The following is a 15,000-nucleotide window of genomic DNA, read 5'->3' on the forward strand; positions in this document are numbered from 1 at the left end:
ACCACGTTCTTCCCGACTCTCACCAGGCCGACGGCGTGAGACGACAGCTCGATGCAGTACTTGGGTTTGTCCGACTCCCTGAAGGACGCACAAACGAGGAAACGTGTGTCAGGGTCAGGGAGCTTATTGTCCACACACCGACAGAGTGGCGAGCAGTCCAACATCAACACAGCAGCGCGACCACAAAGTCGTTATTACTGGACCGTAAGATGTTAAAGAATATTCTCGAGTATCTGCTGCAGCTTCATCACCGCTGAAGGAAAAAGAAAACACTGAGCTACGCTCGTCTGGCCCTGAAACTCGGAGCTCTGTAGGTGTGTCTCTGCTCACTGATGATGTCGCAGTGGAATCAAGTTTAAACTGCACTTTGGAACATGAAAATGGAAGATAAGTGTTCCTGCGTTCCTTCTGCAGTCGTTTTTCAGAGGACGAGAGCGAGGGATAGAGCTTCCTGCCCTGCACAGGGACATGACGTCGGCCCTGTCACACCGGCCTCTGCCCCACGAACGTTTCACAGACAGCTGTGCTTCATTCTGCTCTATTGACCAGCGTGGGTCAGATGTTCGGACAGGTTGGTCAGGACTTTCACCCAGCAGACCGGGTTCCTGTCCCGAGGGGTTCCTGTACTTCTTTTTAGACTCATATTTACGTTCCGTTTGTTCGGGTTCATGAAATGATCGGGCCTTTTGCTAAAAGGTTAACGATGTGCTTCCACTTCTATCTGGAGATGTTAGCATCAGCCCACTCCTCCTATTTTACAGCCTTTATTGTGAAAGGAATCTACAGGTGTGCCTCACCTGCGCAGGATGTAGATGTTGCCGTTGCGACACACCGCCGTGATGCGAAACTCCACATCGAATTGACCCGTCACATCCATGATGGTGGGGACGGCGGGCAGCGTCATCTTCAACACAAGGGTTCAGTTAAAAAGTGACCTTTGTTTTCTTTATGTTTGCTCTCAGGTAAACAGGGAGACGACCGGTGTTCGGGACGGGGGTTATTTTGCAGGACGTCTCAGAAATGTGTCTAAATCTTTCAGTGAGTGCATCTGATAGCGGCCCACTGCTGATCCCTGTGGCGCTCCACAGGCTGGCCTCAGCTGCTTAGAAGTAAATAAACAGATGCAGTCGGTCCCACAGTGGGCCGTGGAGCGACTTTACCTTGGAGAGGATGATGAAAGCTTCGGGGTCGAGAACGAAGACCTCGCCGCTCTCCGTCCCGATCACCAGGCAGCTCACGCCGTCCTCATCTGCCATGTTCTTCTTCAGAGTCCCGATGCAGGTGATGACCGTCTGAAAGAATGAGCCAATGAGAACATGAGCTGGGGACAGAAACTGAGAAACTGCTGTCTGTATATTTAGACCTTTGATGAGGCGCTGCTCCCTCCTTATGTTCATTTGTCTTTATGCTCCTGAGAACTTACAGACCAGATGATGAGCCATCTGTCAGAACTGCTTTATGTCTGCAACAGAGGCTGCATATGGAGTCCCACAGGGATAGCTTGTAGGTCCTCTAACCTGTCAGATGGTTGAAAACTAACCAAACTAACCTAAACTAGTCTAACTAAACTGTGAAATCTGATATTGTCACGAACTTTGAAACCTGACCTTCCACGAAACAGACTTACACTTTACGAAATGTAAAACATCACCTGCTGTAAAACCTGAGCATTTTGAAAAACGTATGTGATACATTAGATAACTACGAAGCACCAGCCCTCGGTCCACAGGCCCGGCCGATAGATCAGCAACTATTGGCCAATAAAGTTTTGCATTGTAGCGAGAGAACGTCTCGCCATTCAAGATTCTTTCTTTGTCACGTGCATGGTTATACAGGTGTAACACGCAGTGAAATGTGACCTGATACGCTCCTCGAATGTGCAAAGAGAGACAGACAGAACTTTATATACAGTGAATGAGTATATACAAGGAGAGCATTATGTGCAGCAAGTGGGTGAGTTATGTGCATTATATAAATAGGAATAAAATCAAATAAAACAATGTGGAAATTTACAGCTTGTGTACGTTGCGTGAGGAGGGTGTTAAAGTGTCTTGTGCTGTAGTGAGCAGCGTTCTGCTGTACGGATCACTCTCTGGAGAGCTTTTTGGTCCTTCACACAGCTGTTCCCAAACCACGATGTCATGTTCTGTGTGAGGATGCTCTCCACAGCGCCTGTATAGAAAATCCTGAGGATCTTTGGAGAGACCCTGAACTTCCTCAGTTGTCGTAGGTGATACAGGCGCTGCCTAGCCTTTTTGGTCTGGACCTGAATGTGGGCAGCCCATGTCAGGGCTGAGGAGATGTGGACACCAAGATACTTGAAGGACTGCACCCTCTCCACTGGAGCTCCATTGATGATGATGGGCTTGTAGTCTCTGTGCTGACCCCTTCTGAAGTCCACCACCAGCTCCTTGGTCTTGCTGACGTTCAGCTGGAGGTGGTTGTCCTGGCACCACGATGCCAGATTCTTCACTTCATCCATGTAGGCCGCCTCATCGTTGTTGGAGATGGCACCCAGCACCACTGTGTCGTCAGCAAACTTCACAATGGTGTTGGAGCCATGGGTGGCCACACAGTCTGAAGTGTAGAGGGAGTAGAGCAGTGGCGAGAGGACACATCCCTGAGGTGCTCCTGTGTTGATGGTGATGCTGTTGGAGAAGCACCTGCCCACCCTCACCACCTGAGTTCTGCCAGTGAGGAAGTCCAACACCCATGCACACAGACGGCTGTTAAGTCCCAGATCCCTCAGCTTTGTGAACAGTCTGCTGGGCACTTTTGTCAGTGGCGAGACCCGCGTTGTAGGTGGCGGTCTTGGTGTTCACTGCAGCGCGGATCGATCTGTCCACCCACGGTTTCTGGTTCAGGAATGTCACGACTGTCGCAGTGGGGATGATCTCATCCACTAGCATGTTTACGAAGCTTACTGCTACATCCGTAAACTCGACTGCGCATGCTCTGAACATGTCCCAGTCGACGTCGTTGAGCGCGTCCTGTAGCGTAGCTTCTGATTGGGGAGACCAGCATTTCACCTCCCTCGTAGCTACTTCATCCCTCCGAATGTGTTGCTTATACTCTGGGATGATGAGGAAGATGGCGTTGTGGTCAGACTTCCTAAAGGCCGGGTGTGAAACAGCCTTGTAGCCCTGCTTGTATGGCGTGTAGCAATGGTCCAGTATCCTATCCCCTCGTCGGACACGTGATATGTTGGTGAAAGGTCGGCATGACTTGTCTGAGGTTCGCTTCATTAGGTCTCCTACTACAATGAGGGCTGAGCCCAGAGCCCTGTTTTGAAAGGCACTCAGCACATCATGTAGTTCGGATAGAGCCATACCTGTGTCCACTTGGGGTGGGATGTAGACCACTGCAGCGATTACCGAGGTGAACTCACGGGGAAGGTAGAAATGGCGGCACTTAATGCTCAGAAATTAGGAATCAGGAATTCCAGATGTGGCGAGCAGCCGCTGGAGAGAGTAGAAATGCTCCTGGGGTCACACAACTTTCTGTTTACCATGAAACACACTCCTCCACCTTTGTTTTGTTCGACTCTGCCGTTCTGTCTGCGCGGAGCACGAAGAATGAATCCGACGGAGTTACGGCCTGGTCCGGCACGGTGGGGGTCAGCCATGTCTCCGTGAAGCACAGCATGTTGCAGTCCCTCATTTCACGTTGGAAGGTGACTCTTGCCCTCAGATCATCTAGTTTGTTCTCCAACGACTGTACATTAGCCAGCAAGATGCTGGGCAGTGGTGCGCGGTGTGCCTGCTGTCTCAGTCTGTTCCGAACGCCAGCGCATTTCCCCGGCGTTTCTTTGTTCGGCGCCTGGGGTGAGCGTCCTGTCCATTGTTGTTGGCCGCACCGCGTAGTATCTCGGTCGGCCATGATGGGTCTGGTTTAAAAGTGTCCAAGATCACCGATGTTGAGAAGGGAGCTACTGTCCAACTATAAAACTAGAAGTTCCTGGAATGTATAACAAGGTAATGAACAAGTAAACAGCTAAAAAGGTGCACAGTCTGTGCGGAGCGGTCAGAAGGCGTCTGGACGTGGCTGCGCCATCTTGTAAATCATTCTTTGATTTACATGATGACAGAGTGTTTTGGACTGTTGGTGATGAGGTACAGATTTATACAGTGAACCATCAACACAAACAGGAGCTGACATGTGAAACAGGTAGAAGAAGAAAACCACATGAATCATAAAGACAGATTTAAAAGGACTGCGGTGATGTCATTGTGGACGATGCGACCTGGGAGTTACCTGGCGCTTGATCGGCTGGTGTTTGAGCAGTTCAACAAACTCGTCCATCTCGTGGGGCTCCAGAGACAGGAAGCTGAGCGAGCGGACCGACAGCGGCACATCGGCCTTCTTCCTGATGCTCTCCAACATCTCCTTCAGGGTCAGAGGGTTGATCTGCCCCTCCTTCACCTGCTGCCACACATCCTGACCAATCAAAGCGCAGCAGCACGTCACAGGTACATTCAGGTGTGTTTACAGTGAAAAGGACACGCTCACTGCTTTTAAATGACATTAGGTTCAGTGTGGTGATTTCCGACTAACATCCACTGAACAGTAGCTGATATGGCTCCTCAACATAAGACAGCACATCATCAGGGCACAGTAACATCCTGTTCAGACTGATCTAAACGCTCTACCACTCCGGAGCCTGCATGACATCAGAAAAGAGGAGGATCCTCCAACTGTAATAATAATAATAAATTTTATTTATAAAGCGCCTTTCAAGACACCCAAGGACACTTTGCAATAAGATAAAACATAATGGAACAATGACACAATGAAGAACAATAAAACAAAAGCACAAGATAAAATTAACAAACAGTGGGTTCACAGTGAATATGCAGATTTGAACAGATGGACTTTGAGCTGGGATTTAAACTGGGGGAGAGAACCAGTGTTTCTTATTTCTGGGGGTAGAGAGCTCCACAGCCTGGGAGCAGAGCAGCTGAAAGCTCTGCTTCCCATGGTGCTGAGGCAGAAGGAAGCTGGATAGAAGGAGAAGATCGAAGTGAGCGGGTAGAAGAGATAGTGCTTAACAAGTCACAAAGGTAAGGAGGAGCGAGGTTATGAAGGGCCTTGAAGGTGAGCAGAAGAAGTTTGAATATTATCTGGATTTTCACTGTGAGCCAGTGAAGTTCCTGAAGAACAGGTGATGTGCTGGTAGGAGGGGCTCTGGTGATAATGCGAGCAGCAGAGTTCTGAACCAGTTGCAGCTTATGGAGGGATTTTTGGGGAAGACCATGCAAAAGAGAATTGCAGTAGTCATATGGGAGGTAACGAGACTGTGGACAAGAATGGACGTAGACTGGGTGGAAAGTGAAGGACGTAATCTCTTAATGCTGCGTAGATGGAAGTAGGCGGAACGGGTGAGATTATTGATGTGAGATTTATAGGAAAGTGAACTGTCTAGGATGACACCAAGGCTCCTAACCTGAGGAGAAGGGAAAACTGAGGAGTCATCGATGGTGAGTGAGAAATGGTTTGCCTTCAAAAGGTTGGATTTGGTGCCAATAAGGAGGATCTCAGTTTTATCCTCCTTGAGCTTTAGAAAATTAGAGGTAAACCAGGATTTTAACTCGGATAGAATGGTCTGTGGTCATCTTCACATCTGCTACAGCCAAACAGAGGATGAAGTGCCTGGAGATAAACATAACTGGACCCCTGGTTCATTTAAGGACTGTTTGTCCTTAAATGAACCAGGGTCCCCATGATGTAGGTAATATAAGCACACACACTCGCACACAGACAGACCTGCTCCAGTGTGTTGATCTCCAGGCCAGGCAAGGTGAACTTGAAATATGGCCGCAGGTTCTTGTAGACGTAGATGCAGGGTCCGGAGGCCACAGCGACAGCGGGGATGCGGGGCTCGTGCAGGTCCATGAAGAAGGCGACGAGGCCAGCGGGCAGGTCAAGCAGGGTGCTCTCGCTCATCAGCGCCGTGCCGCGGTACACCTTCAGCTTCATCCCCGACGACCCGGAGCCCAGATCCCCGACCACCAGCCGGTTCTCCCCGTCCCCGCTCAGGTCTGCCAGGTCCACGCAGGACGAGAAGGTGTAGATGCCAGCCACCGGGTCGTAGTGAGCGTCCAGCCACTTCCCTCCATCACCACTCGACTCAGCGGAGGACATCACAGCAGAAGGGGCAGGCGAAGCTTTATTCACACAGGGTCGTCACAGGAAGAGGCCTGAGCACAGACCGTAAAAACATGGAAACAGCTTTCTGGTCGGAAACCGCTGTATTCTATCTGAAAGCTACCAGGTGACGACAGTTGTAGCTGAGTGGCTCGTTTTGGTCACGCTGAATAAAAATGAAATGTGTTAGCACGGCCTCCTTCACTACATCCATGAACCTCCTCTGAGGTCTTCTTCGTCTCCTCCTGCCTGCAGCTCCATCTTCATCCACCTTTGGCCCATATAGCCACTCTCTATCAATACCTGAACCTCTGCTCCTTCCACCTGTCTCCCTTTCATTCAAACACCTTTCATACCTCCACCCTCCAGGCTCTTCTCCACTCGCTCCTTTCTCTCCCCACAGATCTGCTTTTTACTTCACTCCTGGTTTAATAACAGTTTGTGATGTGAGAGGGCGCTGTTACCTACACACACGTGCTGCTCTCTCGAGACGCAACGATATTTAATCGTTGTATGTTAGTCTCTATCAGTATCCTCTGCCTCCTGTCATGTGTATTATTAATTGACCCCTCTCAGCTCGCGTACCGTGTTTGATGGATCTGATTTCCAGAACTCTCTCACCTGTTAGAGGTGAATCGCCACACTATGGACCCAAAGAGTTAATCAATAGCGGCACTAAAAATAATTCCCCTCCTCCCGGGTTGTCTCACCGTTGTCAAGGCAACCGTGTCGCTTCGTCTTCGTCCTCCGCCCGTTTGCTTCTTTTCGCGGCGTTTCTTCGGTGGAGCCGCTGCAGCTTCGCCTCACGGAGTCACTTTGGTCCCGATAAAGAGGAGTAAGTCCAACTGGATCCGCTGCAGTCAGCATCTAATCCCCAAATCCCCTTCAATCCTCCTGCCCGTTACCGACGCCACACGATGACGTCAATTTCATGCGGCGGTGTTTGTTTGTTTTTTTACCGAACAAGAATTCATACATAGAAGAAAATTCAGTCGAATAGAAGAGAAAATTAAATAAAGTTTATGTTACATTTTTTCTTAAAGGGCTGACAGCTATTCTTAATTTCAAATATGACGGTTGATTTCTTTAACCACACTTGTTCATTTGTTACTGGCTTCGATAACTTATTTCTATATTTCTGAAATATAGAAAACTCCAAACTCGACAATCACTAAACAAAACCAGCAACAACAAAAAGCAGCGTCGTGTGACTTTATTTGTTAAAAAGAAACACTATATTGATCTCGCGAGATTCTATATGAAGGCAACAACGATTCTGTGACGTTGCTTCGTATACGTTCTGTGATTGGTCGTACTGTTCTAGTTTAAAAAGTAAACCGCGGAGAGGACAGCGCAGCAAGGCCGATAGGCAGTGATTGTTTCTCATGTTTGCGGTAGTAAATAGAGTGTGTGTGAAATAAAATATACGACACGTGAGTTCGAGTTTCATACAATATCGCTTTAATTCGTAATCCTGTCATTTAAAACGAAATTCCGCTTTGCTGAAGTCGTAAAAACGCGTAGATGAGATGGCTAATGCTAACAACAAAGCTAGCGGAGTGTAAAAACGGTCTTTGTTTACCTTCTGTTTGCTGTTGTTTCTTTGTGTTTGTTTGCTGTGATTGGTCAAAGATGTGATTTACTCTGAGCTGTGTTTGTGTGACTGTGGTGGCCAGTTTTAGTCAGGCTGTTTACACTCCAGTAGCTTGTATTGGGGCAGTGCTGGAGTCAGGCCGAACTCCATTATCATTTCTGGGAAATTAAAACTCTCGTTTGAATCTCAGTCGCACAGAAGCCGGCTGATCATGGGAGACATGTTTAAAGGCAGCACCTCATTTAGCTGGTAAAATCGGCGCAGATTAAAGCTCTATTAGGCGCTTAGCGGGCGTCTAGGCTGCCTGTGAGCTGTAGGTGAAACTCCCCGCGGGGAGACTGGTGGTTGATTGGACTGATGTGTTTGCAGAGAGAATGGATTCCAGTTTAGCTGGAAGGCCGGAGAGAGTGGGACCAGTGGAAGTGGGGGACATAAAGAAGGACCTGCTGGCTGAGTTTTCTGCCATGCCAACACAGGTAGGTCCACCACGGTCTGCCCTGACCTCGGACACAGTGTTGCCAACTCGTCAGTAAGGAAAATCGCTATTGGCTGTCCTAAAAGTCGCTAGAAGTCGCTAAATGACATCATCGCCTAATCTGCATAATTGGTCATGCTAATGTAATTGTAACCTATGTTGTTGGAGAGAGAAATAACATCGTGGAAGATAGGGCTGCTCGATTATGGCAAAAATGATCATCACGATTATTTTCACTGAAATTGAGATTTCGATTATTTGACGATATTTATTTAACCCTTTAAGACCTACCATAGAACCAAGTCCGCCAGAGCTTATATTATATTTTTTACATGTTGTAGTGCCATTTTTGGGAGCATTTCAAGTTGCTATACATCAATACAACTGTTATAGCCCATATTTTAATAATATGTATGCATTAAGTCCATAGTAATTACATTAATTACAAAAAAGTGCAAAAAACTACAAAAAAATTGAAAATCGTTTTTGTTTTTACATATATTTCTACTTGGGGAAATTTAAGAGGTTTATCCCTCAAAACTTTAAATACAAAAAAGTTGCAAAAAATAGTTTACAACAACAGGAAATTTATTTTGAGTGTCTTCATAGTTTTATTTTGGAGATACACCAATTTTTATATACTGCAGGAAAAACAAAAAACAATCCTATGATGCAAATTTGCAAAGAAAACAGCACGTGCATCAAAATAGACTATTTCCAGCAGTGCAATTTGAGTTCTAAGCATCCCAGAAACTATTCAGAAAAGTATAGAGTCAAACATGACTTATAAAAACACCAGTATAGGCTTTTAAGGCCTACAAGTAAAAAACAAACAAACTACATTTTCCGTGAAAATGAAAATGATCGGATTGGCAAAGCGTGTTTCTGGAATATTATGTTTTTGTTTCTGCAAGCGCTTTTTATGCAATTTTTGCAAAGCTTTATGTAGAAGGAAGCTGATGGCATCAGATGTAAGTACAACTCCTCCGGTTTCATATGCAAAACAAATTATTGCGCTAGCTTACGCTGTTCCGGTTCTACAGGGATTTAAAGGGTTAACAATAACAATGTATTGAATAATGACTTTAAAAAAAATAAAATAAAATAGTGTGCAAATACTGATAACAGTGCAAATGTTTGCAATATAAAAAAATAAATGAAAAATGTAAACATCTGTGTTTAGTGAACTTTGCAGTGTTGCTCTGTGGCGCAGCTATGACACCGTAGCAAAGTTTACAGACTGTCTACTTGATCCACGTCAAGTAGAACCCATAATGTTTCCACACCACTGAAGTGTTTTTTTACCTCTCTTTTCAACCAGCGGCAGTCACTCTCCTCCCCAAATAACTTCTGCTTAGCTTTCCGAGCTTCCCTTGGGTCCTCTTAATTGTTGTGACACGTGTTGGAAACGCAGAGAGGTGCGCTCGATTTGCCACACGGAGCAGCGCGAGAGTAAAGCACGAGGGAGGGGCTAATAATCGGCTCAGTCATTTTTAATGATCGTTGAAAGCCCAGATCGTAATCGTGATTAAAATTCGATTAATTGAGCAGCCCTAGTGGAAGAGACATAAAGTGAGTAAAAAAAACGTCCTAAATGCATTTAGAGTTTATTTAGAACTACAAATTAAATTTCTTTTAGCAATTATGGTTTTTTTAATGTCACAATTCCAACCCTGCTACTTTCCCCGGGCTTGGACCGGCAAAAGTGACCCGAAATAGGCGCTCTGGTGGAGTTACTTTGTGTGTGTTTATAAGTAGTTTTAAACCTTGTGATCCAGTAAAAGAAGAACACTGCATTACAGCACCCGCTGCTTGTTGAGAGTAAAAGCGACACGCGCTTTCACGTCTTTTTTTAGCGACTTTTTTTTTTAGAAATAAAGTCACTAAGGGGTCTGAAAACTCGCTAAATATAGCGACAAAGTCGCTAAGTTGGCAACACTGCTCGGACAGGCTGTAGTACATCACGGACCCATCCATGGGACTTGCAGAGCAACGTCACACTGTGCTGTTGTTCCTGCACATGTTTAAATCAGAGTCTCGTCCTTTGAACCACATACACAGAGAGATCCACAAACACCACAAACTGTCTTCCACACAATGAAGATCTCTGTGGTCCTTTTATGTTTGATGCCCACTGATGTGTGTAGGGATTATTCAAAGCATCAGTACAGTCACCATTAACAGTGATGTTTTCTTCCAGTTTGCTGTGAAATCAGAACCATTTTCTTTGTTTATTGTTTTCCAGGAAATTTTCCATTAAAAGCATCCAGTGTATTCATCCTCCATGCACACACATGCACATCTGTACCTGCTGTTTCCTGTAACATGCCGTCGCTGTCTGATGGTTACCTGTTCTAGAGTTGGATGCAGGTCATGTAACTGATGCTGCTCTCTCTGCAGGACGACGCTCAGGAGCAGTCGGAGAACCTGCAGGTTTACCTGAGGGTTCGACCCTTTACTGCAGCCGAGAGCGGCAGCGGAGAGGCACAGGTGACACACACACACACACACACACACACACACACACACCGCAGTGTTTTACAGGGATTCACTATTCCAGCTTTCTCCTACTCTGGGTGTCTACAGCAGAGATCAATGGTACCAGTTCTGTATTCCTCACCGAGGAGCATGCTGGATGTCATTCAGTTAAAAACAGAGGACTGATGTGAGACACAGGTGAAGCTGGCAGGAACCAAACTTCCATTCAGTCCACGCTCAGCAAAGCTTCACTAAACACAAATTTTAAGGAGGATAAGACAGGAACTTCTTCCTCACATAACGTTTACACGCAGAGGGAAACTTTCTTATTCCTGATTCCATCATCTGTTATGGATCAGATCTGTCACACGCACACCGCCACGTCTTTGTGACCTGCTCACAGACCTGGACTGTTCACAGTCTGTAGGCCTGAATGAGCAGCGCAGGTGTGTTTTCCTCTGTAGGACTGTGTGACCATCGAGGGGCCGGAGACTGTGGTCCTCAAGCCTCCCAGGAGCTGCCAGTCAAACCGACAGAGCGACAAGTCCCTCCCACAAACGGCCCAGAGGTTCACCTTCACGCAGGTACGTGTCACCTGACCGGAGCTGTGCACACCCGTCCCACTTGCTTCACGCTGTTGTTGCCGTGGTGCCTTCAGGTGTGTCGTTTCTGTTGTGGTTGTATTTCAGGTGTTCGGTCCGGAGGCGAGTCAGAGGAAGGTGTTCGAGGGCTCCGTTCGGGGTTTGGTCCGAGATGTTCTGCAGGGAGGAAACTGTCTGGTTTTCACGTACGGAGTCACCAACGCCGGGAAGACCTTCACCTTCCTCGGTCAGAGCGCCGCCCCCTCCTGTCTGCCATCACCCGCCTCTCTGCCCGACTCTGACTAACTGTCCGTCTGTCGCTCAGGTCCGGACCACGACTCGGGTCTGCTGCCCAGGTCCCTGTCGGTCATCTTCAACAGCATCGAAGGCCGCCTGTACGGCCGCTGCGACCTGAAGCCTCAGCGCTGCCGAGACTTCAGCAGACTGACTCCAGACCAGCAGGCGACCGAGAGCAGCAGCAAGAGGAACCTGCTGAGGATGCTAAAGGAGGTGAGGCGGGCGACGGGGAGCGTTGCAGCATGGTGTGAGCGCGTGCGGTGAGCTGAGCTGTCTCTGCTTCCTCTCCACAGAGCGACAGAAGCGCGACAACTGGAAGGTCGGCGTTCCTCGAAGGTCAGTGACTCTGATTTAATCAGGATGGGACTAAAAGCTGGAGAAACGCCGAGCTTATGATCTTTGAAGGTGGTGTTAGGCGTGATCACTGATCTGTGAAGATAAACTGCAGGAGTTGAGTGTGTGGGTTATTAATGTCACCTCACACTGATTTGCTCTGATGAAACAAACAGCGTCTCAGTCCAGCAACAGATGGACTCATTTGCAGGTCCTGGCTGAGATGTTTGACGCTTTCCTCAAACAGTTTTTCTATGAATAGAATTGACGTCTGATTAACTGTAAGCTTTAAAACAAGGTGTGTGTGTGTGCGTGTGTGTGTGTGCATGCGTGTGTGTGTGTGTGCGTGTGTGTGTGTGCATGCGTGTGTGCGTGCGTGCGTGTGTGTGTCTGTGTCTGCGTGTGTGTGTGTGTGTGTGTGCATGCGTGTGTGCGTGCGTGTGCGTGTCTGTGTCTGTGTCTGCGTGTGTGTGCATGCGTGCGTGCGTGTGCGTGCGTGTGTGTGTGTGTGCGTGCGTGCGTGTGTGTGTGCGTGCGTGCGTGCGTGTGTGCGTGCGTGCGTGCGTGTGCGTGTGTGTGTCTGTCTGCGTGTGTGTGTGTGTGTGTGCGCGTGTGTGTGTGCGTGCGTGTGTGTCTGTGTCTGCGTGTGTGTGTGTGCGTGTGTGTGTGTGTCTGCGTGTGTGTGTGTGTGTGCGTGTGTGTGTGTGTGTGTTCAGGCTCGTCTCTGAGCAGTGACAGCAGTGTGAACAGCGTCTCAGAGGCCGACAGCTTCTGTTTGGACGTCGACTCAAACGTCCGTTTCTCCGTCTGGGTTTCCTTCTGTGAGATTTACAACGAGAACATCCACGACCTGCTCGAACAGGTGACACACACACACACCCACTCTCACAGAGTACACGAACACATTCATGTTTTGTTTGCACATTTTCATCCTGAGCCTCTTTAAGTTAACCATTAAAACATTATTTTAAATTTTAGATTTTACCATTAAAACAGGAAATAACAACAATAACAGTAAATCCATGAAAACCAAACACACACTGCAGACTGGACACGTCCGAAATGTACACACAATAAACCAACAAATGACCCAGGGTACATTAAAGAGGAAAAACATGGATCCTTGCAGACATGCTGCTGTGACCTCACTGGCGGCCTTGATGATCTTGGCTGTGATTGGCTGAACCCGTCACTAACTGTTTTTCCTCAGTTTTATTTTGTACAGCTGAAGCTCTGCCTCACTGAGACTTTAACTTGTAATTACTGAGCGCCTGCAGCACGTGCTCAGTCCTGTTATTGGTTGGTAGCGGGTCAGCTGATCCTTATAAAGCCAGAGGACAAAAAGAAGTGCAGGCAGAAGAAACCGGAGCCTTCTTCTTTCTTGTTGGGATGTCCCCTTCAGTGAAGGTGTTGACATGGACACCGGGCATCAACGGTGTTCAGCAGTCACGACCTCTGACCTGTAGGTTCTCGTCCCCGAGGGCTGGTTTATTCTGCCGGCACCTCTTTTTGTTCTCTGGTTTTATAAAGATCAGCTGACCCGCTACCAACCAATAACAGGACTGAGCACGTGCTGCAGTCACACACACACAGTCTCACACACACACACACACGTGTCAGTTTTCTCTGAGCACGGCTGCTTTACTCTTTATTCCCTCGGTTTACAGCTGCTTTTACTGCATGTGTGTCAGCTGTCTGTGGTGTCGGTGCAGCTGCAGGGGGCGCTGTGCCTCCTGTGACCATGTGACTGACTGACTGTGTGATGTTCAGGTTCCCGGCGGCCAGCAGAGGAGGACGGTCCTGCGTCTGTCTCAGGACGTGAAAGGAAACTCGTTCATCAAAGGTAACACTCGCTCTCACAGACGGCCCGAGGGTCGGAGTTCGTTTAGTCCGCAGTCACGTCCCGCCCAGCTATGGCCACGCCCACTGAAATCACTGCAATATGTGAGCCACACACAGGAAGTACTTTAAATCCATGACTGTCGGTGGGCACGACAGATTATTATATTGCAATCAAACCTGTTACACGGATAAGCTGAGTCGCTGATCATTAATATTAATTATTAAACGTGTTTGATGAATCCACTGTTTCTCACACCGGCTGCTCTGTTCCTCCCAAACCATCTCTGCGCTTTTATTTTGAAAGTTCCTGCTAGGAGCTGAAAATAAATAAGTTGATTGGGACACTGTAGGTTACCGTGACGATGATAACCTGCCGTGGTCGACACGAGATATTCACCATCACGAATACTCGTGTGGCCGAGTGCGCTTGTTGTCATGGTGTTTCTAAATCAAAGCAGCCGGCTGCGAGGCGCTGAGGCTCGCCGCGCCGTTTAATGACTGTGTTTGCGATGTCCCTCAGACCTGCGTTGGGTCCAGGTGAGCAGTTCGGAGGAGGCGTACAGAGTGATGAAGATCGGGAAGAGGAACCAGAGTTTCTCCTCCACCCGCCTGAACCAGCTGTCCAGCAGGAGGTCAGCAGCAGACGCCGTCGTCCTGTTTCCACCTGCGGTTGTTTAGCTTCAGTAACGCCCACTCTGTGTTCTGCAGCCACAGCATCTTCTCCATCAGGATCCTGCGCGTGGATGACGTCGGCGTTCCCAGAGTCCTCGGCATCAGCGAGTAAGTCGGGCTCACAGTTCTGCAATGAGTGTGCGGCGGAGGCGGGGCGTGCAGGTGACACTTCTGTATGTGTGTTCAGACTCGCGCTGTGCGACCTGGCCGGGTCGGAGAGGTGCTCGCGGACGCACAACACTGGCGAGAGGCTGAAGGAGGCAGGGAACATCAACAGCTCGCTGCTCACGCTTGGAAAGTGCATCCACGCCATGAGGCTCAACCAGAACGCCAAGTAAGAGTCACGCTGAGGTTTGGTTATTGCACGGAGGGGCCGGACGAGCCCGCGCGTCCTCATCGGAAGAAACGATTTACTGTGATGACGTCATGTTTCTCATCCTGACTAAACTCGTCGTTTTACTCTGATCTAAATAATTTCATTATTGCAGACGAGGAACGTGGCGGCAAAGAGCACGTTTGAGTTTGTAAGAACGGCTCTGATGGAGGGTCGCCATCAGCCCGCCACTGTTATCTCCTCGCCACGC

The 15,000-nt window shown here is 48.3% G+C and overlaps 2 protein-coding genes across 4 annotated transcripts in view; one reads left to right on the forward strand and one right to left on the reverse strand.

Annotated features, from left to right (window-relative positions):
* Positions 1–7,152, reverse strand: part of bbs1 (Bardet-Biedl syndrome 1) — an 8,456-nt gene extending 1,304 nt beyond the window's left edge. The window contains exons 1-6 of one of the 2 annotated variants that reach the window (XM_080872012.1): positions 6,855–7,152; positions 5,764–6,164; positions 4,255–4,437; positions 1,161–1,292; positions 798–904; positions 1–78 (exon numbers count right to left, since the gene is read on the reverse strand). The exon at positions 1–78 is cut by the window's left edge and continues 43 nt beyond it. In XM_080872012.1, coding sequence (XP_080728138.1) covers positions 1–78; positions 798–904; positions 1,161–1,292; positions 4,255–4,437; positions 5,764–6,164; positions 6,855–7,011 — 1,058 coding nt within the window. In that variant the 5' untranslated portion in view covers positions 7,012–7,152. Of the gene's footprint in view, positions 79–797; positions 905–1,160; positions 1,293–4,254; positions 4,438–5,763; positions 6,198–6,854 lie in introns of both variants that reach the window. The other variant, XM_080872013.1, reaches the window with a different exon arrangement.
* A 283-nt stretch (positions 7,153–7,435) lies between these two features.
* LOC308390236 (kinesin-like protein KIF20B) overlaps positions 7,436–15,000 on the forward strand; it is a 16,095-nt gene continuing 8,530 nt past the window's right edge. For both annotated transcript variants that reach the window (XM_080872005.1, XM_080872006.1), the window contains exons 1-12: positions 7,436–7,577; positions 8,108–8,214; positions 10,614–10,703; positions 11,156–11,275; positions 11,381–11,519; positions 11,598–11,782; positions 11,863–11,905; positions 12,619–12,764; positions 13,673–13,745; positions 14,265–14,376; positions 14,453–14,524; positions 14,604–14,750. In XM_080872005.1, coding sequence (XP_080728131.1) covers positions 8,113–8,214; positions 10,614–10,703; positions 11,156–11,275; positions 11,381–11,519; positions 11,598–11,782; positions 11,863–11,905; positions 12,619–12,764; positions 13,673–13,745; positions 14,265–14,376; positions 14,453–14,524; positions 14,604–14,750 — 1,229 coding nt within the window. In that variant the 5' untranslated portion in view covers positions 7,436–7,577; positions 8,108–8,112. The remainder of the gene's footprint in view (positions 7,578–8,107; positions 8,215–10,613; positions 10,704–11,155; positions 11,276–11,380; positions 11,520–11,597; positions 11,783–11,862; positions 11,906–12,618; positions 12,765–13,672; positions 13,746–14,264; positions 14,377–14,452; positions 14,525–14,603; positions 14,751–15,000) is intronic.

The sequence above is a fragment of the Rhamphochromis sp. 'chilingali' genome, assembly GCF_963969265.1.
Source record: "Rhamphochromis sp. 'chilingali' genome assembly, chromosome: 22".
In the NCBI taxonomy this organism is placed as follows: Eukaryota; Metazoa; Chordata; class Actinopteri; order Cichliformes; family Cichlidae; genus Rhamphochromis; species Rhamphochromis sp. 'chilingali'.